Consider the following 27182-nt stretch of genomic DNA (forward strand, 5'->3'; position numbering starts at 1 on the left):
GCCTCAGTGCTGAACAGTTACCTCTGAATGCTTTTGACAAATATTCCCAGAGGGAAAGGCTGCTGCCCTGGTTGAGCTGCAAGTCAAATCAAGTAAGACAGCCTTGCAAGTGAGCTCTTCCAGGGAACCACCAGATAGGACAAATAATGACAATTCTCTGAGAAGGGGGTTTTGAAGGAACTCCAGCCGTATTCTTTTGCCTCTGGTGGCTGCCAGACCACTGGCTTTTACCATAATTGTGGGCTGTTTATTTTCAAGGCTCCTGCAGAGCTGGGAGGGGAGAGGAGAGTAGAGCAAATTAAAATGCCACAAAACTTGCTGTTCTTACTGAGATTCAGGTGCTTTTCTTGAATAAACGCTCCTCAGATTGCTGCAAGCATTTTGGTTAATTTCCAGAATTCTAAAAAAGTTGATTCTGACAATTTTTACTAGAGCTTTCATTGCTTATACGGGGGAGAGACTATTTAGAGGGTCCTTTCTCTGCCAGTTTTGCGGATGGTACTCTAGAAGTGCTTTTTTGCCATATTTTTAAAAGTTAAAAAGTTGAACTTACTGACTTCTAAGTTCCCTTCCCACGCTAGAACATTTAATGTTATCTGATATATCACATTCCCATAACACCCTGGATGATAGAGTTTACTATACCTTTTATTTTAAAAAATAAATGTAATTGTTTAAAATAAAATTGAAACAGACTTTGCCCAATGCCAAAATGTGAAACACAATAGACTGCTGGTTAGTTATCAGTCTCTGCTTTGTTTTATTCACAGATTTAAAAAAGAAATGTTAGCTTTCCTGCACAGTTATTCAGCTTAGAATGGATTAGCCTCATGGGGTGGGAAATTTTATGCCAATAAGAAGAACTATATAGGTAAAATTTAAACACCAGAGACTACTGAAAAGGTAAAAAATCAAATGCTGATTGACTTAAGAGCATTTCATAGGGTTGAATCATTAGCATATGTATTTCTTGAGTGATTTACCTTTACTTTTAGGTTTACCTTTAAATGTGAAATTTACTGTAATTATTATTACCAAAATGTTGATATGCCCATGCTTATTCTTTCTAAATTCGTTAAAGATCCATCTTTGTCATAAGTACTGAAAACATTGGTAAAAAATCAACTAAATAATCCAAAGCCATTTTAAATATTTTCATTTCACTTTTGGTGAAATTGATGACATTTTGCTAATCTTTTGCTATTAATTCGCATTACTTGATATACTAGGAAAAAAAGTTACTGAAATGTGTTTATGACTAGTTTTACATGATTTTTAAAATTCCTTGAGAATAATGCCTTATTGGGGTACATTTTCTGATCAGTGCTTTGGAAATTTAAGAATTATATATTATTCACTCCTCTCCTGCAATATAATGCACAAACCAACAACTGATTCAGTGGCCTTGCTTGCCTGGATTTAGCTGAGTTCTTTATGGAATCTGGGGGAAAAACTAGGAGGCAGTTATTTCAATACTTTTCAGTTTCTTTTTATTCTAGTAGCTGCCTCAATAGGGTAAACATGGAGTCAATCTTACCACAGACTCAGAATAAAAGCTCTGAAAAGTCGAGTTCTTGTTGGGACATGATTTTCCATGGGTCGCTTGCATTTCTAAATATCTTACCAGCAGAAACCCTGGCTGCCTTTGTTCTAGGCTATCTTTTCAAGGGTATTTACATAGAAAACAGCCTTGAAGGTAGACATAGTGTCTCCCTCCAGGAAAAAGGAGGTTTGTTTGCTGTCTAGTCTAATGAAGATAATGTCTCTCTCCAGTGCAAAGGATGGGACTTCCCACTATAAAATACTAGGCTTCCCTAGGCCTGGGGTCCCTCTCCCATAATGCCGTCTACCGTGTGTGCATGGCCTCCCCCCGCTGCCCTTGGCCCTGGCACATACTCTGGCTATTGCTGTGAGTAATAACATCCTTGGTCTGTGTCTGCTGCCAGCATGCATGAAACTGTGACAGGCCAATTTCTTAGCATCCGAGCAGAATAGAATCTCAAAATCTGCAAAGTTCTTGAATTTGTTAGTTATAAAATCCTTTTCTATTTCACCGGAATTTGAAATCAGCTTCCCTCTAGAAGAGTGGATTCGCATTTCTTCGCTGTGGGTTCACTGGAGACATGGCAGGTTGGCCTGTGCTTTGGTCTCCGGGGACGTGATTTATGATAATTGTTAGACCCATTCTACCTCCTTTTCTTTGCTCTGCCACCCCCCAACCCCCATTTTTCTTGGTCATGGCTTTTCTCCCTCTTACTATTTTTTCCCTCCTCTCCTTTTCTTTCAGAATTCTTTTCTGTGTGCACCACAGACAACTCTAAGCCTTCTGTACTTAAAACCAAGCACAAACTTCGCTAATCTTTTAAAGTCAGATGTCTCTAGCCTGTAGGGGAGCTAAAGATGCCTTTCAACCCATTACCTGGTAGAATTAGAACTGGGTGTCATGCCCGAAATTTCCCCCATGTGTATTTCTGCTACAGAGGTGTATGTGCATGTTTGGTGGGGGGAGGAGTATATTGATTTCTCCCCACCAGGGTGTTTCAGCAACACATTGGGGAAATGCTCTTAACCTTTGGGGAAAAGTTTCTGGCCAAATGAGCTATAATCTGAGGGGTGAATATAAATAATAACAATGGAATTTTATTTTTGAAAATTTCAGATCAGTCTCTATCCGGTGTCAGCGATCTATATGGCCTGGGCCCCACATCTGGGCTACTGTCTTTTCTGTCTGTGTAGTTTCACTGAAACACAGCCACATTCATTCATTTACTGCCTATGGCTTCTGTCAGGTTAACAGTGGCAGAGACGAGTGGTTGCAATAGAGAGCATGTGACCCACAAAGCTGAAAAGATTTACTGTCCGGTGCTTTACAAAAAGAAGTTTGCCAACCCCTGCTCTAGATGTTGTGTTTTATACAAGTGGCTCTCGATTTCAGGTGGTGAGGACGCTGGAAGAAGGAGCAGGCTCCTCGGAATCACATGGGCAGGTTTTTCAAAGAGTGCACATCCTGTATCTCTCCTCTGGCTGTTCATAGGAGCTCCCTGTTGAGAGTCAGTGTCTTGAAGTTGATAACTCCAAGCTGTTTGGTTCCACTAACTGACACAGATGATTTGTCTTCACTATTTTGGCCCTCTGTAACCCATCCAAAGTAATATTGACCGTGTTATTTCTTTTACAGGGTTGTGGGAAGAAAATGTATTCCTTTTTGAGAGGAACCAAACAACTGCAAGTGCTCAGGTTTCTGGGGATCTCCATTGGCGTGACGCAGATCCTGGCCATGATTCTCACCATTACTCTGCTCTGGGCTCTCTACTACGATAGACGGGAGCCTGGGACAGAACAGATGATGTCCCTGAAGAGCGACACCACGCAGCACCTGCCTTGTCACTCAGTGGAACTGTTGAAACCAAGCCTGTCGAGGATCTTTGAACACACAACCATGGCCAACAGCTTTAACACACACTTTGAGATGGAGGAATTATAGGGAACGTCAAAGAAGGAAACCACAAATGTATTTTATGGGACTTGTGCATTTTTGAGCACATGCTTAACTGCTCCAGAAATGTGTAGAAATAAAAATGTTGCTATAAAAGGATACCCAGGCATATAATCTTCCACCTTTTAAATGGAAGAGGAAGAAGTTCCGTATATTATAAGGCATCACCTGGACAGTAATTGATGCCCTTTTTAATGGTGAGGACAGATCTAACACCCACTTTACAGCCTGCGTACGATTCTTCTGGAACACAGTTATGCTTCGAGGTTTATGGTTTGGCATAGTCTGGCCAGCATCTCTGCATCCATGTAAACGAGCCAGGCTATGGTGGGATTGGAGCTACAGTAAAGTTTGATTTACTCCCATAAGCTTGCTAGTATATAAAGTTCCAATTAACTGCTAACATAGGAAGTTAGACAGTACTAATGACTTTTATTACTTGGTGATATATTCTTTTGAGGGTAAACAGATTATACAGAAGTACACTCTGAAGACTGGTGACTACCTAAATGTGATTTTTGCCGGTTACTGAAAACATCTTTACTACTTACAAGAGCAAACGAAAACATTGTCTTAAACTGATCAGGGATATATGTGTATATAAGAGTCTGGGTTAAGTCTGTATAATTCAGTAGATTTCAGTTCTTATAACATTAAGAATAACAATTGTGAAAAGGATAAATTTGTCCTGTATAGCACCATTATTTTTAACCTTTCCTGTTAATAGAGCTTTAAAATTCTGTCTTGGGTTTGTATTACATACATAACTGTTAATTTAAATACTTAACCACTAATTTTGAAAAATTACTCGTGTGATACAAAGGAATCATTATAATTCAGAATGCAGTCTGGTCTCTAGGAAGTATGAACAAAAAAGTTTACACATAACGTAGTTCATTCAGCAAAGATCTGGTTGCTCTCTTTCTGCCAAACTGACACTAAATACTTTTTAAAGGAGCTTATCGTTGCCTTCGCCAGACCAGAAGCGGCAGTCTTCAAGTCTTGATGTAATTCTACAGAGAATAGTTTTCCTTTTCTCCAGCAAGAAGCTGTGGGAATCATAAAAGTAAGTGATGATTTAACTAGAGATTTTCTTTGCCTTATTTCACTGATTAAGATGCTGTGGTGAATGACACAGATTATTAAATTTTTTACAAGAGTAAACTATATTTATTTGAAATGGGAAAAGTGCATTTTACTGTATTTTGTGTATTATGTTTATTTCTCAGAAAATGGAAAGAAAATTAAAACATGTCAGATATTTTCTAGAGAGTGAACATTTGTCTGTGTCTGATTTTTATACATTAGACACACTTTCACCACTCAAAAAGATGAGCAAGGGGAGAAAAATATAAGAAAAAATGATTGAAAAAAGTAATAAAAACTGTTTCCAAAATCCAGAACTAATGTATAAGAGTATGTATCTTCACTGAGAGATGATAAAAAAAAAGATGCTTATTTACATTTTAAGTTTGTTTTTGAGCTAAATGATAAATAATGGAGTTGTCTGATGTAATATAAAGTATGCCCATTTGTGTTAATTTATCTTCTCAGTATTTTCGTATCCTAGTTTCTTAAAGTAAGTTTAAAAAAAAAAACAGGTCTAAGAAATACAATATTTGAAATCAACACCTGGATTTCATCTTTTCCATAAGTTAAATAAAACTTTAGTAGATAACATGCTCAGTCAGAACCAGAAGCATCCCTTTTTCTAATTTCCGTAACACCACCACTTCCTATAATTTCACTTAAATACCCAAGTAATGGAGACAGCTGTGAGTATTATTTGAATTACTGGGATAACAGTCAAATCTGGCTGCTTCTCTTTTAAAATATCTTACAGTCACAGAAAGAACACGGATACATTGTGTTGAGTTAAAAGAAAATTCTCAAATTAGAAATAGTCAATTTCTACATTTTTGATCTATTGCCTGACTTAATACCCTCTAGAACGGTCAACGTAAATTTAGACAATCATCTTATATACTTGCTTAATGGGAACAAATGACATCTATAGCAGTGAACTACAAAGGCCTCTTGTGGTAGCCGTGCACCTGGAATAATAAAACTGCAAGGGACTTTAAAAAGTGTATTTAATAGAGTAGAGCTGAGGGAATTCACTGCTCGGGTACATTGAAAACAAGTAACTGTTTCTTTGCTATTTTTAAAAGCTTTCTTTTGTTAAAAAAAAAAAATCACCCTTTCTTAAAGTAAGAAATTAAGAAGATTATTTTCAGACTGGTGAACGCAGAGTACCCTGGAGACTCAGAGCTGACCATGAGATGATGTCTGACCTCCAGCACTGTAAAGTCTGGTTGAGAAACACTCATGCTATCCACTGATAAAGTTAATACAGTGATAGTCAGTGAGCGGGGCTCTGCTGAGGAATATGGGACGGGGGAGAGTGGAATTAAGGTGGCTACACCAAGGAGATGGCCTTCAGGCTGAGTCAGGAAGGAAGAGGGGAGCTTAGCTAACTCGGCAGAATATTCCATGAGCCACTAACTCTGAGGTTAAAAAGTTACATTATATTTGGTGGGTAGGGCCTGTCATTCAGCATGGTTACGCAGAGCACAGAATGCTTGAAGAGACACCATGGGAAAGAAAGTGGACGGACTTAGGTTTGGGGACTTCATTCTGTAAATTCAATGGTGAGTCATTGGGGTATTTCCAGAAAGAGAAGTGATTTGTGTTTCAGAAACATAACTGGATTAGCCATGTGAGAAAATGGGGGCAGGGGGAACAGGTACATCCTTCACACACCTCCCCAGGGTGGGCTGTCCTTCACCCACTCTAGGTAAGGAGCGCTCCGGAGCAGCCGAGCACCGGAGCCTCACAAGGGGACAGCGGTCCTGGAGAGAGATGAGTCCTCGCCAGGACAATGGAAGTCAAAACACGCAGAGCAGAAAACAGATTTCAGAAAGCTGAATCCACAAAAATTGACAGCAGATGGATCTCGGGAGTATGAGAAGAAATGTGAAAGAACGGAACTTTCTAGATTTTGTACCCGGTAAGCTGGCAATGGCATTAACCTAGATGGAAGACTGGAGGGGTAACGGGTGTGTGGGAGGGAGAGCAATTTGGTTTGGGACACGCGGGGTTGGGCATGCCTACAGGACGTGCAGATGGAGGTGTCTACAGGCAGCTGTAAATTCCCGTCTGGAGCTCAGGAGAGTTCACTGTCGCGCATGAGAATTTTTATGCATTGCTTTCCCATCTCAGGAAGCCTGACAGAAAATGAGCTGAGAACCAAATCTTATATGAAGGGAATCTTAAACAGCATGCTACAAGAGCGTTCTTTTGTCTCAACTCTCACTCCTGCGGGTGAGGTGATGCAAGGGAGGCAAAGAAAAGAGAAATGAATACACCACTGCATCTTCCGTGGCAGAGGGGGGCACCCCCTTTTTAAAAAAATACTGCCAACAGCCATCGTGCTTCACTCAAACCCCACTCCCGTCATCCTGTCATTTACAAGTAGATTTCTCTTTCCTACTAACTGAGTTCTTATTTTCTCATGTCCAAGCACCTCCTAGAAACACATGTGGCAGAGTCTTTGACATCATCACGAAAGCTCATTCATTTTCTATTATAACAAGTGATTTCAACCATTCTTTACCTCATGCATTCAGGGTTGCCTACGAGGTGCCTGGCCAGAGGGTGCAAGGTGTTTTCCACATTTTTTCTCTGCTTTCACAGCTTTTTTTGGCAATCTATAAGCATCATTAACCTCATTTTACAAATGAAAAAGAGAGACTTGGAGAGACTGAGGAAATCGATTTAACTAGTGAGTTGGGGGCGCTCAGTTCCCCTCCCTCTCCATTTCCAGAAGTGGCATCTTCCTCAGGCTGTGGGGAAGCTCCGCTAATGCCTCACAGAGAAAAGTCAGATCCTCCTACATGGGAACCAACATCTCCAGGCCCAATTTGTCTCCAAATCTGTTAATTCTTCCCTCAGAAGGACTTTTGTCTGTTCATTTCCTCTTCCCACGATTTCCCCAGAACAAGTCCAAATTACCTAAAGCTTTGCCTGAAGTCATCAGTTGTTCTGTTCTCCCACCTCTCACCTCCTCCTATTGATCTATTTTTGCATACACAGCCAATTTAATTTCTTTAATAAATTTTATTGAGGACATATATATACACACATATATAACCTATTTTAAGTATTAGTTCTGACAAATATCTATCTATATCTACAGCTATAGTCATTCATATAACTGAAACCACAATCAAGATAAAGAACATTTCATCATCTCGAGAAGTTCCAACTGACTATACTTCAATTAAAAAAAAATCACAGATTAAAAACAAAAAACAAACTCAGATAGGAAAGAATGTCTTAAACAGCACAGGTAAAGCATTAAACCAAAAAGAAAAGATCAATAAATATTCAATTTCATTAAAAAAAATTTCCCATCATGCCCTTTTGCTATAAATTCTTCCAATCCCCGCTTGTAGCTTCGGGCAACACCTGATCTGCTGTATGTTATTCAAATGAATTCTTGTAAAACACAATCCTTATCATGTCACTTCCTTACTCAAACGTTTCCAGGGGGTTCCCTGTTTTAACTAAGACAGAGCTTCGCAGCTCATTAGTGTGTATGTCATTTAGATAGCACGCTGGGGGAATGGAGGACAGAGGTGACTGGCCAGCCTCCGTCTTGCCTGGGTAAATGAGGACTACGAAGGAGCAGTGGCTCAGCACACAGGGTTGGCTGCACTCAACAGTGGCTTAAACAAAATCGAAGTGACTCTGTATTTCATAAAATGTACCTGGGTGAGTGGCCCAAGGCTTGGCTGCCTGAAGGTGTCAGGGACCCCGCCTCCTTCCTGCCACTCTGCGGTGCCAAGGGGCTCCCCTGAGTCACCTGATCCCAAACAGCACACCCTGCTTCCACATGGCAGGCTGGAGGAAGTGGGAAGTGAAAGGGGAGGGGGCAGGCCTCCTCTTCTCTTTGAGGACGTAAACAGAAGCACACATCACCTTCATTCACATCTCAGAGAGGGGTGGGTGGGAAACAGTCTCTGGTCTGGAGACCCATGTATGCAGTTAAACCAGGAATTTCTATGAGCACAGAAAGAGGGGCAAATGGGTATTTGTGTCAACTTGCAATCTTGGCTGCATTCCCAAGTACCAAAAGAATAAAATCTTCCACTTGAACTGATTTTGTTTTTAAACCTGTCCCCTAATGCTTTCCCACGGGTCACTACACACCAGCAGATGAGCCAACCATGGTTCACTCATTGCCTGTAACATTCGGCATATGCTGTGCCTCCTCAATTTTGCACACATCCTGGTGCTTGCCTGACATACTTTCACCTCCATAAATTCACCTTCTGCTCAACCCGTAAGTCCCAGCTCAGCAGCCACTTCTTACGCGAAGCTTTCCCGGGCTGCTTCACCCCACAGCATTCTTTCCTCCTCAGAGCTCAGTATTTATTTGTTGCTGGTTTGGTCCTTGCATTTTCTATTTTAGAATATTATTTTTCATCTATAGTATTAGTATTTTCTCTTTGTATATCTGTTCTATCTTGAGAGAAAATCCTATGCTATATTGTATCCCATTTTGCATAAGCCTAGATAGTGTTTCTTATGTATCAGTTATACATCTATTTACTGTGTACATGAATTAACATATGCATTAATTGTGAGTCACTTAAATGAATCCAAAGCTATCGTCCAAAATGATTCCAATAAGGATAAACTGCTCCAAAGGAGGTCATCTGTTCTGGAGTGACAGAGGACACTGGGTTATCAAAGGCTAAGTACGTATTTAGCTAGAAATGGATGAAGATTGGATCTGCAGAATGTGTTCAGAGCTCAGCCTAGTCCTATAAATGTATGAGCGAACTATCAAATTGTACTTGTGGTCTAATAATATAATAGTGTCTTAGATTTATGAAATGCTTTTATGCCTAACCCCAAATCCTTTAACTTTTAAATGTACATTTGTTTCACCGGGAGAGTACCAAGTAAAAGCTGAGTTCACGTCCCTGAAGAAATCTCTGGAGAGTTGGAGGTTGGAGCAAATCGCCACTAACTTTGCAATTTCCATGCAAATTCCAGAAAGTAACTTTTTAAAAATATATGTGGTATCCAAAGCTTCTTTGCTGAGTGCATCAAAGTGTTTCATTTATTCTTCTTGTAATCCCAGTGAAGTCCATTTTATAATAAAGGCATGTAACTATGGATCAGTGATGTTAAGGAACATGCCCAGAATTATATGACAAGTAAATGATTTTGCTGAGATTTTTACAGGTTTGTTTAAATTCAGAGTCCATGCTCTTAACCACTTGATAAGCAAGCTACTGTGTTAATGGATTTCATAAATAATTTTTAATTTCTTGGTCATAGTATATTGTTAATTTAATATATTGCTGAATTTTACTAACTTGTACTTCCTCAGGAATTTTGGGTGTATATTCAAAAGTTATATTCATTTGTTTTGTATGTGAGTGATACATTCATCTGTGATGGATATTATACGAAGGACAAGCTAGCATCCTTTAAATATATTTACTTATAATTTTATTTTAGTTTAAGGGTTTGGAAGGTATACAATGTGTCTTTAATTCTGTAAGAGAAAGAATTCTTGAGTCTGTCTATCTCTATCAACATTAAGAATGCAAAATAAGACTTCCACTTCCAACACAAGGTAGGATAATGGGGACCAAATTTACCCTCCTGCCTGAAATAAACAATAACAGAACGCTTGAAACATGGTTTTAAAAACACTGGGCATCAGGCAAAAAAGGATAGTGATCTTTCTGAGACTGATCACAAACGCAGTGGGCCCTATGTTTTCCTCAACTTCATTGCTTTGAGAGAGCTTCCAGGATGCGGTGAAAGGAGGGAGGGCCTAAATAATTAGAAGAGGTGGAGCTGATACAGGGAATACAGGAGACCTGGGCATTTAGAGTTTAGGGGACAGAGTAACGGAGGAAAGAGATGCACAGATAAAAAGTTCAATGATGTAAAATGTTCCCCTTGAGTATTCAGAAGGATACTGCTCAGCATATTCAAAAGGATTAGAGGAAACGGTGCCCAGCGCCCACAGAGGACTGTAGTGCTGCTCTCGCCAGCTAGACTAGAAAAGAATGCAAATTGCAAAGCCAGTTTGAAAAAAATAAAGTTTTTTATATACTAACAATTAACCATCAGAAATTTAAATTAAAATGTACTATTTATAATTCCATGAAAAATACTAAAAGTTAAGGATATTTCTTGGGGAAAAAGAGATCTGCAAGACTTGTGCATTGAAAACTATGAAACGTTGCTGAGAGAAATTAAGGCATATCTAAGTAAATGACGATAAAGAGTATGTTCATGGATCAGAAGAGTTATTAATGTTAAGATGATGATTTGTCCCAAACTGATCTTTTGATTCAATATATTCTCAATCAATATCCCAACAGGTGTTTTTGTAGAAATTGACAAGCTAATTCTCATACTCATATGAAAATGCAAACAAACTAAAATATTTTTAAACGTTGAAACTGAAGAACAAAGTTGGAGGATGGATACTACTGATTTCAAAAATTATTATAATATTACAGGCTGTGTGGTACTGATGTTATAATGGACAAATAGAGCAACGAAACAGAATGGAAAGTCCAGAGATAAACCCTATATATGAGGAAAACTGGTTTCTGACAAAAGTGCAAAGATAGTTAATGGTAGAGTGCAAAGACAATTCAATGGCAAAGATAATTTAGTGGTAAAAGGGTAGTTCTTTCAACAGATAGTACTGGAAAAGTTAGATATCTATATACAAAACAAACAAAACTTCCCCCAAACTTTGTTCCATACCTCACACCATAAACAAAAATAATTCAAAACTGATCACAGACATAAATGTAGAACTCAAACAATACCTCTAGAAGAAAGTATAGAAAAAAATTTTAACCTCAGATCAAGCAATTTCTTAGATAACAGTACCAAAGCACAATCTGTAAAATAACAAATTGATAAATGGGGCTTTATCAAAATTTAAAAGCTACTCATTGAAAGACATCTTTGGGAGAATAAAAAGACAAAACACTGAGAGAAAATGTTTAGAAAGCATACATCTGATAAAGATTTTATGTCCAAAATCTATGAAAAACTCAATAATACGAAAACAAATTCCAGTTAAAAGTGGTAAAATATATGAACAGCTATTTTGCAAAGATAATGTGCAGATGGAAAATAAGCACATGAAAAAAATTCTAGCTCTCATTAGATATGACAGATAAAATCAACAGCATGCCACTACGCACCTGCTAGAAAGACTAAAGTTAAAAAGTTTGACAATACCAAGTGTTGACGAGGGTGCGGAGATTAACCAGAACTCTCACACAGAACGCTCCTGTGAAAGTAAAATGGCACAACCACTTTAGAAAACAGTTTGACACTTTTTTACATTGTTAAACATATGCCTAACACATGAGTCAGCTGTTCCTCTCCTAGGTACTTATTTACGCAAGCAAAAGCAAAGCATATTTCCACACCAAGTCTTGTATGTGAATGTTTATGGCAGTTTTATTAGCACTAGCCTCAAAAACCCAATGTCCATGAACAGGTGAATGGATAAACAAATTGCATTATATCCATATGATGGAATATTACTCAGTAATAAAAAGGAATGGCCTAATGATACAACAAAGTGAATAAATCTCGAAGTAATCATACCCGGTGAAAGAAACTTAGTAACAAAAAGAATGACCTATTGATATAGACAACAACATGGGGAAAAATCAAAAGAATAATGCTGAATGAAAGAAGCCAAACAATAAATAGTGCATACTATGTGATTCAATTTATATAGAACTCTAGGAAATTAATCTCCAGTAGCAAAAGCAGATTGGTGGGTGCCTTTGGTAGGAAAAGAAGGAGGGAATAAAAATGAGCATGAGGAAACTGCCACGAGGATGCTACGTAAATTAAGAGGTATCTCAAGCTCTGACAGTGTTTGAACCCCATTCCCTACAGGCGTGGCCCCCACTTTCTTGTTCGGACTGGGGTTCACTTCCTACCCTGTTTCTGCTTGAACTGGATGTTCCCAGTCCTGGCCTGAGCTCTGTTGACACCTTTTCTTGATTAGCCACTTGAGCAATTAATGAACCCTAGTGTCTAGTCATTCATAGTCTATTAGGGCTTGACACAATTTCTCCTGCTTTCCTCTAAGATAATGTTGCCTGGATGGAGCGGAACAAATCAAATGCCAAGCCTGCTCTTAAGGCTGATCCATCAGGGCCTTGCAGTGATTCAGCCACAAGCTTGGCAATCAGAAGCAGCACCTCCATTTCTCAGGGATTGCATTCTGCTCCAACCCAGGACATCTCTACTGTGCCCTCAGAATATATCCTTTCTTATTCTTAAAATAAGGTTTAACAAGACAGACCTATACATAATGATCTTTGATTGATCTAGTAAGAGAAACAGGAAGTGTCTATTAACTTACTGGGGTAGGAGAAAGTTCCCCCTGCTTTATAATTCATTTTCCTAATGCTTGTCAAAGGGCAGGGTCCTGTTGCTAGAACAGTTAAAGGGGAAAAAATAGATGCATTTTCCAGAGTTAAAAATTAAGCCTTGGGCTATTACCTTTTATATATTGGGAACTAAGTGTGTGAGAATTTAACTGCCCTTGTGTTGTTAAGTTCTCCATATAGGCATAGCTTAAAAATCTACTTCCCTTTGAAAAGCTATGCTCTGGCAAAATTGGAGAAGAAAATTGCTGTGATGAAGGTATAATGTGCTATCATTCTGCTTGAGGTTCAATATGAATCAATCTGACAATCAGGTGTCTAATGACGGTTCCTAATTCCCTTCTATTTCTTTGGAATCTGTCTTCTTATTTTTCTCTTGCCAAGGCTGAGACCAATTCAATTCAATTTAGTAGATCCACTGAACATCTGCTATGAAGAGTAAGATGGGCTGGACACAGCGAAGATCAGAAAAAAATGTAACTTACAATCCCTGCCTCAAGGAATTCACAGTTTAATTGAGAGATCAGGCAAATGGTCGTGGAAGGGTTCACCAGTGGCTGGTGCAATTTCTGGCAACTGAAAGTACTCATTAATGTGTGAATTGGGTTAAAAATACTTAAAAATAGTGTGAGGCCAAATGCGAAGTGTGTGGTCACAGATAGAGGATTTCAGAAATAGCAAGCCATCAAACTAAGCTGAAGTTTTGACACATCATGGAAAAGTTGTACTTGTGGTGAGACAAATTTTAATGAGGAAAGAAATGGAGATAATTCAGTTTAGGATCATTATCAATAAATCAAAGAGATGGGCGTCCATGTAATGTGTGTCTACCGCAGAGAGAAGCCCATTACAACTGGAGAAGATCAAAACACAGAGGCAGGTTGGGGTCAGATCATGAAGGGGCCTTTTAAGAATTTTGGACTTTATTCTGAGAATTCTGAGGACAGGAGAATCTCACATGGGTTTTTATCAGCAGAGTCCTAGTTTTGAAATCTGCATTTGCATAACATGCAGGAGAGACTGGAAAAAAAAAGTACATTGAAGGTTGGAAGACCTGAATGTAGAAACAGAGAAACTGGGGCAAGACAACTTGAGGTATTATGTTTGCAGGGTGGTCAAGAAAAAAGAAACCAATCACGGAAATAGAAAACCATGAAAGTCACAAACTGTGAAGAAGAAATAAAATTTGACTCTCTGATTTACAAGTCAAAGACTCAGGAGAATATAATCCCAGAGACAGAAGAGAAACCTCGGAGGTGAAACTGCTGTAAAGGAGATGCGGTGTTGGACTCAAGCTGGAGATTGTCACGGCACAGGCAGGATGACACAGGTTACGAAAGGAGAAGCTCAGATTAGAGACAGATGTTTTCTGGTGGTGACTCTAGATCCTTGGAAACAATGGGATTGTCTTCTGTCACCTCAGCAGCGTCCATAGTTCTTCATTCTCCTTTGTTTCATAGGAAAGAACCTGGAGCTCAGAATTGCCTTCTTGGATGGCTTCTGGGTGGATTATTCCAACGAGAGCCATCTTCACGACATTCAGGAAGCTCCATCCTCAGTCCTGTTCCTGTGGCAGCTGTAGCCTTTCTTACTGGTGGCCCCATGCCTGGCAGCAATCACTCTGAGACTTCTGGCCACCTTCTGACCTTACTTTTGCTTCCTCCAGCCCTCAAAGTGGGTTTGCTTCTAATTCCCTGTATTAAATCCCTTTTGACTCAAAATTTCTAGGCTGGAGTCCTCTTTTTTCAGGAATCCTGATGCAAAAACACTTTCCTTGAAAAGAGATTACGAGCAATGACTGACTGAGACTGAGCAATGATTGACTGAGACTGAGTGATATTTTTGTGTTGGGGAAAGACAAGCTACAACCAGAGAAAGACACAGACAAGGAGTGGTCAGAAAATTAAGAAAAAAATTGAGCACTTCTTGTAAGCAAGGCTACTTCAGGGAAACTTCTGAGGAGAGACATGATTTTATATATATATATCAGGTAAAGGGACAAAATCAAGAAAAGGAGATGGCATGCTGAGAAAATGGTGTCATGTTTGTCAAGGTGAAGGACAATGTGCAGGAACTCAGCCCCACACATTTAATGCCAGGGTCAACTGGAACGATGGTACCAAAAGAGCAGACCAGCGTCGTGTTCAGTGGGATGGTCAAATGATCAAGATCCCTGGAACCTGGTTACCGTAGAAAAGCCAGCGTCTTCAAAGCTCTGAATTAACAAATGGCGTCTACAGAACTGTCTCTGTCACATCAAAGCAAATTGCTTCTCTGGCCTTTACTAATTAGTCTAGAGGAAAAGCATTTGGCAGGTTCAACAGTGACATGCTGTTAACCACTTCTTGTTCAACTGTACAAGAAGCAACCCTACCTGATTATGTTTACGATAGTCCCTGTGTGGCTGCCAAGATCCATGTGTCTTTGGCATAGACCATGTAGGTGAATTAAATGGAGGCGACAGAAATCTCCATCCCTTGTTTTCCAAATTCAATAGTGGCACTAATCTCTGAAATATTTTTGGTGATTTTTAAAGGAAAGGGTATTCTAACATTTTCATTTATTCCTCCCTGCTTTACAGTCCTTGCTCCATGGATCAAAGAGCTACACTGGATATATTTCCTGTTGTTGAATGCATGGTTTACATTCTGAAACTGCATAGGTAAGCACAGGTGAGAAGTCCACTGGGAGAAGGACTCTGACTCTGCATTCCTTTCCCTGTTTTGTAATAAAGACCCTCTGCCTTCTCAACTCCATTTAATGGAGGTCATTGACTTCCGTAAGTCCCTCCTCTGAGTGCTGGACCACTGATGTATAGGATCTACCTGGATTCGTGTTAGCTCTGAGCCAGTTCGATAATCCTGGAAGAGTCTGGTATTCCTCCTTCCCCAGTGCACAGCCACACTAGTAAATGACATCAGGCACCTTTGGTAAATTCAAGGGAGAAGATTTACACCTTTCTGTGGTAGCGTGGTGAGGGGGATCCTTAAGGGCATCCGGTTCTCCTTTCATTTATGGGGCCGTGTTTACAAACTAGCTCAAATCCAGGAATTGAGTGACAAGTTGTGACTCTCCATGGTGTCAGTTAAAGTCAAGACTCTGTTCACAAGAACTAAAGATTAAAATTTTTTTCTTATATTAAATAGAGTCCAAATATATCTGTTCTAGGAACACCACGATCCATTAGCCACTACCAAAGACCTTTGTAAGTTAAACTATTTTGATTATTGCTCTAATCCTGCTCCCATGATGATAATCATCTCCAGCTGTCCCTTCAGAGTGTGAATCAGGGAGCTGATTTTGAAGGGAGCATCTTTCAACATCATCACTGGCTTGAAGTACCCTGAGCTTTTTAGGATGTTGGTCCTTTTCTTACCAGAATATTTCTCAATGCATTGGTAAACCTAGTATTTTCTGAACACTCCCTTGGACTAGGGTTATTGGATTGGTGAATGGGACTCACATGATAAAATAACTTCAAATTTCTGCCTCTCTAAACCTGTGCATGTGTTCACCTACAATATACAAAAGACATTCTGGCATCTCAACTTCATTTAATTTGTAGATCTATAACAACAATTAAAATGTAAATGGACAGTGTAACATACAAATCTCAAGGTAAGGTTTGTGCATGAAAAGGGAAGAAGGAAATTGGAATCTGAAAAACTTCACCTGTAATTTTAATGCCTCATTTCTTAAAAATAATAAAAATGTCTGAAACAAACAAGGCAAACATGAACATTTGTTGAATCTGAGTGGTGTGAACACAAGTGTTTGTTTATTCTTCCTGTTTTTCAGTATTTTCAAAACATTTCCTATTAAAAATATTTTAAAACCTCAAACAATCAAGATGAAGCCAATGGTTGCAAGTAAACATGTTTGTAGTACAGAACACATTGCAAGGCGGTTGGATAAGTGATTCTTAAAATAAAGGCTCTTAAAAAGAATCAATTATGGAAAATTAACTTCTAAGAAGACAAAGACAGAAATAGATGAAATTTATGTTCTAATTTAAAGTTTTTTATGAAGAGACGCTAATTCTGCGTGTTTCTTTGATGAGTTAGATGGATCTTGCCATTATGATGGTTTTACTCATTCATTCCTGGAGATCAGCAATTTCCCCTAGGAATGCCCTTCTCCTTTATAGTGAAGGTTAGGAAAGGAGGAAGCTAATAAAAAGGAAAAATTTAAGTCTGATGCCACAGTTATCTCAATAACCAACCATGAGCACATATATTTTGTTTATGCATGTCTCATCTCCAAGGGGTTTCTCAAAGTGTGGGTTTTATGTGTAAGTGCCCTTTTATATGATCGTCTGCTTACCACTGACTGCTATGATTACCGTGATTCCATTTAACGATTTTAACAGAGATGAGAGTAAAAACTGATGCTGAAAGTGCCAGCTAACCTGACTCGGAACCCACAGCTCTTCCCTGAGATTTTCTGTGTCTTTAATTCGATAAAATAGCTCATACCAACAATTAGCAAAGAGGAGAAAGAACAAGCTTCTAATAATCACTTATTAAAGTAAAACCGAAGGATAGCTGAATCAGGCATATCAAGGTGTATCAAGCTATACGGAGATACTTCAGCAGAAGTGTGTGCTTTGGAGTAAAATGTGCTGAGCTCATACAATGGATGAACAATCTGAAATAGGATCATTCAGGGTCACCCGAATAAATGTATTCTATCTGCAAACAAACTGTTGACCTCTATCCAGCTATTTCTGTCAGTGTAACACTGCAGAGGGAGTAGAGCGGATGGCGTGTGCGATCATCCTAAAACCTTGTCATTTAGAAGGGTTTTGCACATATTTCATTTTATTTAACCCTCTCGTTGCTCTGTGAGATGGGTGGAAATTCATTCCCGAGATACAGACATGGAGGAGCAAAGGCTGGATAAATTCCGCCGGTCTCACAGCCAAGACCCTGGGTTGTCAGGCTTTTCCCTTCCATCTCAGCAATGCTCCATTCTCCTTACTCTCTCTGGGTTCTCTTGGTCTTGACCTTCCAATTTTAGGGAGATTGGGAAACCCTTAAAGTAATTCCTTTCAGGAATACTTTATGAAACACACAGTGTATTGACAGTATGGGTTCGTGTTTCATCACTAGAAATATCAATCCAGGTAGGCAGGACTGTGACCAAAACTGAAGGTGAAAGCTGTTAAGCACGTGTGGATCCATGCCACAAGATCTCATTTCTATGTGGGCAAGAAACGGTATCTATCTGGTCTCTCCAAATGCACTTAGCAGATCTGATTTTTTTTTCTCTTGGGGGAAGGCAGTAAGAACAGAAGAGGGGACACATTGATCACACACAGTCACACAGCATTTTCTGTCTTCTTATGCTGAGGAATGAGTTATCTATTGCTTCCCGACATACAGCTCCAAAACTTAGTGGATCAAAGCAACAAACATTTGTTATCTCACAGTTTCTAAGAGCTGCTGGGTTGGTGGTTCTAGCTCAGGGTCTCTGGTGAAGACATTGCATGGGGGGGGGGGGGCAATGATCCGGAGGTCCTACTGGGAACAAAGTCTCCACCTCCAAGTTGGTTCCCTTAAGTGGATGGCAAGGTGAGTCTAGCTGTTCCCTGGGGCTCTCAACTTCTCTTCACACTGGTCACCTCACAACACAGCACCCAGCTTGCCTCAGAGCAAACGATCCAAGGGAGAGAAAGAGCCGGAAAGACCACCTGAGATGAAAGCTGCAGTCTCTTTATGATCTGATCTTGAAGTAATAGCCCATCACGCTCGCCAGATCCAATTAATTAGAAGTGATTCGTTACATACAGCTCACACCCAAGGAGACGGAAACTCAGCTCGACTTCCTGGAGGGAGGAGTATCAAAGAATTCTGGGACGTGTCTTTAAAACCACCGCACTGCCTTGCCTGAATTCTTACCTTTTGCAGGGGAAAGCACATAAAATAGATTTATTCCTTTTGAGCTGGTTCACATACTAGTAAAACTGATAAAAAATGATAAGCACTTTCTTGCTATTTCTCATCGTTCACTGAAAGTTTGTTCTATTTTCTCTGCTGCACCTCCTTCTCTGTCTGCCTTAAAGTATTGGAGGGTCCCCAGCTGCTCAGAGCTGCTTCTTCATGTGCACCCTCGCCCTACAGACATCCTCCAGTACCATCCTTCCTGCCCCTTCTCTCTTCTCACAGTTCTTATATTTCTATCTTCAGCCCTGACCTCTCCTTGCAATTCCAATTTTGTATTTCCAGCTGCTCCTTGACATTTCCACCAGGATCACAAGAGTTTAAAAGGTACCACGGTTAACAGAACCCTTGAGTCCACAGTTCTGCTTTTAGTACATCCACCAGGTGGTTTAAGCACCTCCTCGTCGCATGTTTAATCCCTCAGCCAGTCCTGCCAGCACCTTCTGCAGTGTCTTTCCTGGCTCTACCAAGCTTTCTCCATCTCCACTGTCCCCGGCCTAGTCCGAGTCAGTGCTCTACTCACCTGGACCAAGGCGACTGCCTCCTAAGAGGTGCCCTTCTTCTCTGGTCCTTGCATGTGTTCTCCATAGTCCAGCCATGGTGGTGTTTTGAAAATGAGATCAGTTCTTGTCACTCCCACATTTAAAACTCTTACAATGGCTCCCTATTCCACTTAGAATAATAACCCCAAACTCCTTTCTCTGACTTGGAAATCTTTCCATTTTCTTGTCCCTGCCCACTAGCCCACTGATCTTCACCCTACACAGTACTTAGATATATTAGCCCACGCTATGTGGGCATCTGTATCTGTGTTTGTGTGTATACATAATTTTATGTGCATGCCATATGAGTGTGTATAGTGTATGTGTGTCTTGATGCATTACAGTGTGTCTAGAAATGTGTCTGTGTGTCTGAGCATATGTACATGTGTGTCTGTGTGTGTGCCCTCGTGTGTAGGCGGTGTGTCTCGTGTATACAGGGCCGCCAGGATTGATAGGCAGATTAGGCAGACTAGACAGCTCCCTGGAGAAAACTCAGGGACCACAGATATCTTCCCTCGCAATATTAATATTTCTCTAGAGATACATTAAGTTTAAGTGGTTTCTTTTCAATTGCAAATATCCTGGCATTGCATCCATCATCTGTATCTTCCTGTGAGTTATGATAATTAGATTGTGTTCCTCCCAGCACTTGCTGACAACAGCCAGAGATAAGAACGAGTGAGAGCAGGGGCCTCAGAAAGGGAGACCCAGGGATGCTCAGGTGGTGGGTGGGAGGCTGGCTAACTGAGATGACATCTCCTGAATTATCTCCCTGGATTACAGGGACTCCTCATCTGTGGGATGGGGCAACACTGGGGAATGAGAACAAATATAGAGACGGAATATAGAAGAAAAACAAAACAAAACAAAATATTAAGAAATCAGTTATTCCCAAATTTTCAGAGTGCCGTCTATGCCTGGTGTGGTTTCGTGATTCAGAGATGTTGGGTGCTCTTTAGAGTAAAGTCATTTCTCCTTTTATTTGTGGAAGGGCAGCTTGTTCCCAAGAGACACAGCAGTCCCTCAGGGAATACGAGCAGAAGACAGCAAGGGAGCATTTTCAGTAACTATGCCATGCCTGCCACACTGACCACGTGGGGAACCTTTCAGGGAAGCGCCTGTTGGTGCCCCAGAGGAAGGACCCTACCCCACTGGGCATCTCCCTCCTCCTGCACTCGGACTCCACACCTCCCTTTCTTCTCTCTTTACGGTCCTCTCTTTCCTGCAACTTCAACCTTTATTTTTTCTGTCGACTAGATATGTCTTACCAAGATTGGAACATGTCATATTATATCCCATTAGGTTGCAAACACAAAACACCCACCTCCTTTCACCCGTATTCCTCTTAGGAATCTCCTCATCTCTGAGTCGTGCTATGGAGCCAAGCAGCTCCAGAATGTGCTCCACTGTCCAAGTCGCTAATGCAATCCAGGTTTTGCTCTCACTGTGTCACATCATGTACTTTTGTTCAGGTGAAGGATGCCCACTCTGGTCCCAGATCGCCAAATCCCCTGCAGTTCACGCTTTACTAGACATTTCAGCTGCATTCAACGAGTTGACCCTTTTTCCCCTCCGCGCTCCCCTGGCTTCCTCCTGCCTCTCTGGCTCCTCCTTCTCAGACTGCTTTGTAGCTCCTCCTGGATCGGTCCAGGGATCCCTCGCCTATTCTACACGTTCTTCCATCCTCTGGGATTTAAATACCACCCATGTGATGTTGATTCCCAAAGGAGGCCTCTTTTTTCCCCTGCATTCTACAATATCTAACTTAAAGACCAGCGTGAGAGATCCCTGGGGTTGACAAGTGTTCAGGCTTCAGAGTCAGAGCCAGAAAGCTGGGGTTCAATCCCCATCTTGCAGTTTATTTGCTGTGTGACTCTAGGTAAGTTATGTGACAATTCTGTGCCTCTCCATCTATAAATTAGAGAAGTTCATAGCATATATTTTATAGGGCTTTTCTGATGATAAATGAATACTTTTAAAGCACTTAAAAACTGTGCCTGGCATATAGTACACACTTAATAAATATTTATCAATTCTTCCTCTTATTGAGACAGGAAGAGGGCAGGGCACAGCCATTCAAGGAATGAGTACAGCAATTAACATCAAAATGGTGGAAGATTCAACCCCCAGCAGGCCCTGAGGCTCAAGACGGTGGGAGATTTGACTTCTATCAGACCTTGAGCTTCATTATACGCTCACTGTAATATAGTAACATGGTGAATAACATGCCCACAGGCACCATGGCAGTCCCAAGGCTAGCCACGAAAGGTCAAAGAGTGGGAAATGGCCAACTTCCTGGGAATCCCAGAACCTTCCCCAGGCTAGTTAGACTGGTCCTCCCACTTATTAGCATATGAAGCCACTAGGCCCAGAAAAACGCCTGATGCCTCGAGGCCACCTACCCCTCCCTCTCCGTCTTCCTGCGAGAAGCCAAGGACCCACACTTGGCAGGGCACATCCCAGGGGCTCAACCGAAGACTGGGACACGGCGCTCCTCACGCCCCACATCTGTTTTCCTGCGTCACAACCGGTTCTTTCGCTAGCAGCAACTGGAGTGATCTTGAAACACAAATTGGATCTGGTTACTCCTCTGCTCCACATTCTTCACGACTGCCCAGGGAACTGAGGACTAAGTCCCAGATCCTTAAGTGGAAGGGCCTGTCCATTCATACCTGTCCTCTGCCACGCCGTCCACTTTCTAACCTGTGTTCACGCCTCCCGTCACTCACTGTGGCTCAACCCCACAGCCCTTCTCACCAGTTTTCAAAGGTTTCAAGAGCTTTTCTACCGTGTGGATTTCAATTTTGCTTCCAGCGGCTGCTGGGAATGTTTTTCTCCCCTTTTGGGATAATTCCCACTTCTCTCTTTTGAGCCCCAGGAGACGTCATTTCTTCCAAGAGAACGTTTCTGGACCCTGAATCTTAACAAGGGCCCCTCTGTTATCTCTGATTCCCTGTTATTGCTCTACCCACGATGTGCAATTTTATACCGTCTGTGTGTTTGTTTGCTTAATGATAGTCTTTTCAACTAGAAGCAAACCCTGTAATGACGGGAATCATATTTGTTTTGCCCATTATTTAAATTCAAGTGTCTAGCAGATCAGGGCTAATCAATATTTGCTGAATTAATAAAGGGGATGAATGAACTGTGGTCGATGCAAGTGCTCAGTCATTTCGGTAATGAAAACACAGAAATACAGATACAAGCAGGCCACAAGGTCTTCCTCACCTTGTTGCCTTAAGTGGTAAAACCCAGAATTGTGTGTTGTATGCAGATCTGATACCATTTAATTTTATTGTTAACAAAAGGAGGGACTCTGTGAGGGGGGAAGTGTATGAGCTTTGCAGCAGACCTGGGTTGAATTCCATCGTAATCCCTGATCTGCAGTGTGGCCTACGGCAAGTTGCTTACCTGCCCTTTGGCTCAGCTCCCTTGCTTGGAAAATGGATTTCTTAATGACAGCTCCAAAGTGGTTGCAGAGACTTGAAAGGAAGTGAATGGTCCATTTTGGTTGCTTAATGAATAAATATTAGCTGTCATTGTCACTGAAAGATCTTTATTTTGGCCCTTAACTGTGAAAGGGGGAAAAAAAAAGGAATTAATGATAAACTGTTGATTTCTTTAAAAATATCCAGAAAAATGTGGCCCCCAAATCAGAGAAAGCCCTGAAATAACAGATAATGGAAGCGGAAAATTAAAACCCACGAATTTTACTGAAATCAATCAGATTGGTTCTTTACCCTCCCCGGGCAAATGTCTGTGCGCCTCCCAGGCCTGGAATGCAGCTTCTGTATGTGGCCGACTCTCCTCTGCAGAGAGCTTTCTTCCCAGAGGCCTTTTCTTCAGCACCCTGTTGGGCAGCCCCCAGGACGGCCCCCACCACGCCACTGCTGATCCAAACCCTTTATACTTTTCCCCTAGAATGTATGTCACTATGAACTTAAGTTGCTTAATTATATTTCTACCTGTGATGGGTCCAGGTCAACAAGGAGACTGTAGATACTAAGGGGCAGCAGAACATACCAGCCGGAAATGCGACCTCAAGGGTTTGGCACTTGTCACTCCAATACGCCACTTTGATATGTTGATTATTTTGAAAAACAGCAAAGGCGGGGAGGGAGGTTCTCTAAACTCCCCTTATCGGCCTAAAGATAGTCCCATCCAAAGGAGCTCCGTGATCACCTGTGCCTCCCCTGGGAGTTGTGACCACCTGGGGGGACGGATCGTCATTGTGGGAGAGGAGGCTAGGAGTGCACACCACACGCAGACAAACTTCGTCATAAACGCTCGGCCCTCCCGCCTGTTCTCCTGGCCCCTTCATCTCCCCTGCAATCATTTACTCTCCCAGCGGGCGCCCACATCCCTCTCCTCCTTCCCTGGTAAGATGGTATTTAATCCTGCATCCCGGGCCACCTGGCAGGCGTACTCTGTTTCTCTGAGGATCTCCCAGATACACATGAGGTACTCACGTTATTAGTAAACTTCATTGTTTTTCCCTTGTTCGTCTGTTTTGTTACAAGGGGTCTCCGCCAAGAGCTCAGAAGGGTAGAGGGAAAATAACTTTCCCTCCCCTCCAATACCAACAAGGGCGGGATCTTGTTGCTGTGTTGTCCCAGCCCCTAACACACTGCTTGGAACGTACAACGTGCTTGCAAAGAAAATGAATGGTCAGAATGGCTACCTCTATAGCGCGAGTGTCGTTATGCCCCTTTGTAGAACTGCTTTTGTCATAGCTAATGCACGATGCAAGACTCGTTCCTTAAAACAACCCTCTTCCTTCTTAGAAAATCTCTTGAAATTTACATAATTTGAAGATGCAGGCATTATGCTATCCATTAAGGGAGCTTAAAACAACTTTCTTGAGTTGCATCGCATGCTGTTTAATATTCAGGATGCATTCAGCTTTCCCTTTGAGGGGACGTTGCTTCCTTCCTCTGGGTATGCCCCTCATTTCTCCACATGGTGTCGTATATAATCATTAACATGGACATATGTGAACCTTATAAACTACAAAGACCAAAGAAAGTGGCTTAGCCCCTTGAAAAGTAGGAAGAATAGGGCAGAAGCTCAGAGATACATTTTGAAAACGAGAATTTGAAGTTTTTAGTGTCCTTTTTAATTTCATGGTAATAAAATGGAAGTACAGTTTGCTTTTCACAACCCCAGTATCGGATATAATTACCTTAAAGTTTAAAACAGATTTAGCTAAGAGATGAATTAATTTTTTTAAACTAAGTGTTGCTTAAATTAAAAGTAACCTAAAGAGGCACAGATTCTCAATATTAATAAGCAATATTAATATTCTCAATATTAATAAACAGGTTAATAAGCAATGAGTGTCTCTTTTCCATGCGTACGCTCAAAATCACTGCTATCTTATTTCTTCCCTGTTCTAGCTAACCTGCAATTTTGGGCATTCTATGCATTGACGCTTTAGAAAAAAGACAGTGTTGTTTGGTAATCCTGATAGTCCTTTTCAGGGAGATTCATTTAAAAAGTCTAGACATTCCTACATTATAATTTTCTACAATCAACAAAGAAAACATGCCAGAAGATACGATTACTGGCAAGAAAAAAATTTCCTTCCACATTTCACTAAAATACATCAGGTAGTAAAATAAATGGAACTCCACATTGTGCCTCTGTGTTTGTGTCAGTGTGTGTGTGAGTGTGTGTCCACTCTCTGCCTCTGGTATTTTTTTTTTTCTCCTGAGTTTTATCTGAGACACAAAAGACTTCCTAAGAAAACTACTACATACATTGTATGGTGATTAAAAGTAGAAATGTGTATACAAGGAATTTCTGAAGAACTTATATTTTCACAGTAATATTTTATATTACTTTACATTTTCCTGCGTTTCTGTTACAAGAAATGCACTGGGTGCCTAAGTTAACGTATTTGACTTTCTCTTATATTGTGAAGAGCCGTGTGAGGTTGTGCTCTTATAATACATTCGCTTGTTGAACATTTTTTTTCTCTGCTTTGAGAAGAAATGGAGAAGGGAAGTACAACTAATTAAATTGAACAGTAGTCACCCTAAAGTTCATTTGTACTTCATTTTTGACTATGGTCAGGGTTATTATCAAAATATATTTAATCCGAATCAGGGATACTCAGACACCACAATCTGAGGCATCTAAAACCTCACTTTTTGACTTATGGCCTTAACTGTGTTCTCCTAAATTGAGTTTATTATAAGCATTTCAGCATTCATTCTAAGTTTAGGTTGAGGTACTTATTATAATTTGAGGCTATAGGGGATGGGGAAATGTCTTGAATTAATTTCAGATAATCCTACAAAATTTAAAATCTATATCTAATAGTGAATCATTGCAGCATAATTGAACTAAATTCTCAGAATCTTTGCCAATGAATTGAATTCTGGATAAGGCAGAGAAAGAAACTGACATGATGTTGAATTCTTCTGGTCTTTCAAACACTGTGTCTTCCAAACGATACACAGATTCAGGTTCCTCCAGTCACTGATGGGCCCACTTCTTTCTTAGTCTCTTATCAGTGGGCTTGTGCACACTTGGATGAATATATGCATTTCGTTTTAGGCACTAGTGGAGCTGTCTGATGTTGTGTATGTGCCTCCTGTACAAAATATAGCGTGATTTTTATATTAGAGTTTACCTGCTGTATATTCCTACTTTGGAAAAAACAGAAAAGATAATTTTTAATCCTTCTGTAAGACAATTTGGAGAAGTTTTACTTTTTTCATTGATGCAAATTTTTATAATTTATCATATTTAGTAAGAGTGAAAATGATAACCATATAGTATTGACTTTTCTATACATTTTAATCATAATTGCACCTTAACTTTTCATGTAAAGGAAGTTTTGGGCACAAAAGTAATACTTGCAATGAATAGCACATTTACCTTTTGAGAAGTAGGACAGGAAAGATTGAAGTGGAAGGTAAAGAGATATTATTAATAGGCCAGTGTTATTTTGGAACATAAAACACGCAAACGATGAAACCCAAAGAAATTTTATGACAAGCAGTTACATCCCAAGTACCATTTTAAAAGGTACATTAAATTTTCTACGGTTCCATATAAATCAAATGTCTGTGTTTACACCTTTATTGAAGCTTCCTATTTTATTAGAAGAAAATAAAAACCATTAACTACCTGCAGAAGACCTTTGGAATTCTTTGTGAGGATGGAAAAATCCAAGAATATCTTTCATTGTATCACATTAATTTGGGATACTGAATTATCACTTTACCTATCTGAATCTTTCTGCATCTTATTTAGCATGTGCTATTAAATGCCAATAGGTGCTTAATTGTCATTCTCCAGAATTTCTGCCTGCAAGAATTTGAGGAAGATACAAAAGATAATGAAACGCAGGAACTGTGGTTTTTGACCTTAATTCCAAAAGGTTGCTGTTCTGTTATTATAAACCTCTAGGATTTGGACCATAGACCAGTTAGATGCTGCACTCTCCAAATACAGGCCTGGTCAACAACCTTGAGAATTTAGGTAGACCTGGTTCAAAAAGGAAAGCAAGTAAGAGATGGTGGATGCCCTAACACATACTTCTCTGTTACTGGAAACTTAACTCATTGTGTGTGCTGATGCGGATTTGTTAGAAAATCTTTGTCAATTAGGATGGCAATATATTTCCCGGCTAGGTTCCATTTTTATTTTAATTTACCAATAATCAATCAGGAATAGTTCTAAGCACCACATTTTCCAAAGTAAGAAAAAAAATTTAGATCAAAGA

The 27182-nt window shown here is 40.3% G+C and overlaps 1 protein-coding gene across 3 annotated transcripts in view; it reads left to right on the forward strand.

The window, feature by feature from the left end:
• TSPAN12 (tetraspanin 12) overlaps window positions 1-4773 on the forward strand; it is a 62839-nt gene extending 58066 nt beyond the window's left edge. For all 3 annotated transcript variants that reach the window (XM_031455262.2, XM_064487400.1, XM_064487401.1), the window contains one exon: window positions 3179-4773. In XM_031455262.2, the coding sequence (XP_031311122.1) occupies window positions 3179-3484 (306 nt within the window). In that variant the 3' untranslated portion in view covers window positions 3485-4773. The remainder of the gene's footprint in view (window positions 1-3178) is intronic.
• Window positions 4774-27182: the final 22409 nt, after the last annotated feature.

This window comes from Camelus dromedarius, chromosome 7, assembly GCF_036321535.1.
Source record: "Camelus dromedarius isolate mCamDro1 chromosome 7, mCamDro1.pat, whole genome shotgun sequence".
Taxonomy (NCBI): Eukaryota; Metazoa; Chordata; class Mammalia; order Artiodactyla; family Camelidae; genus Camelus; species Camelus dromedarius.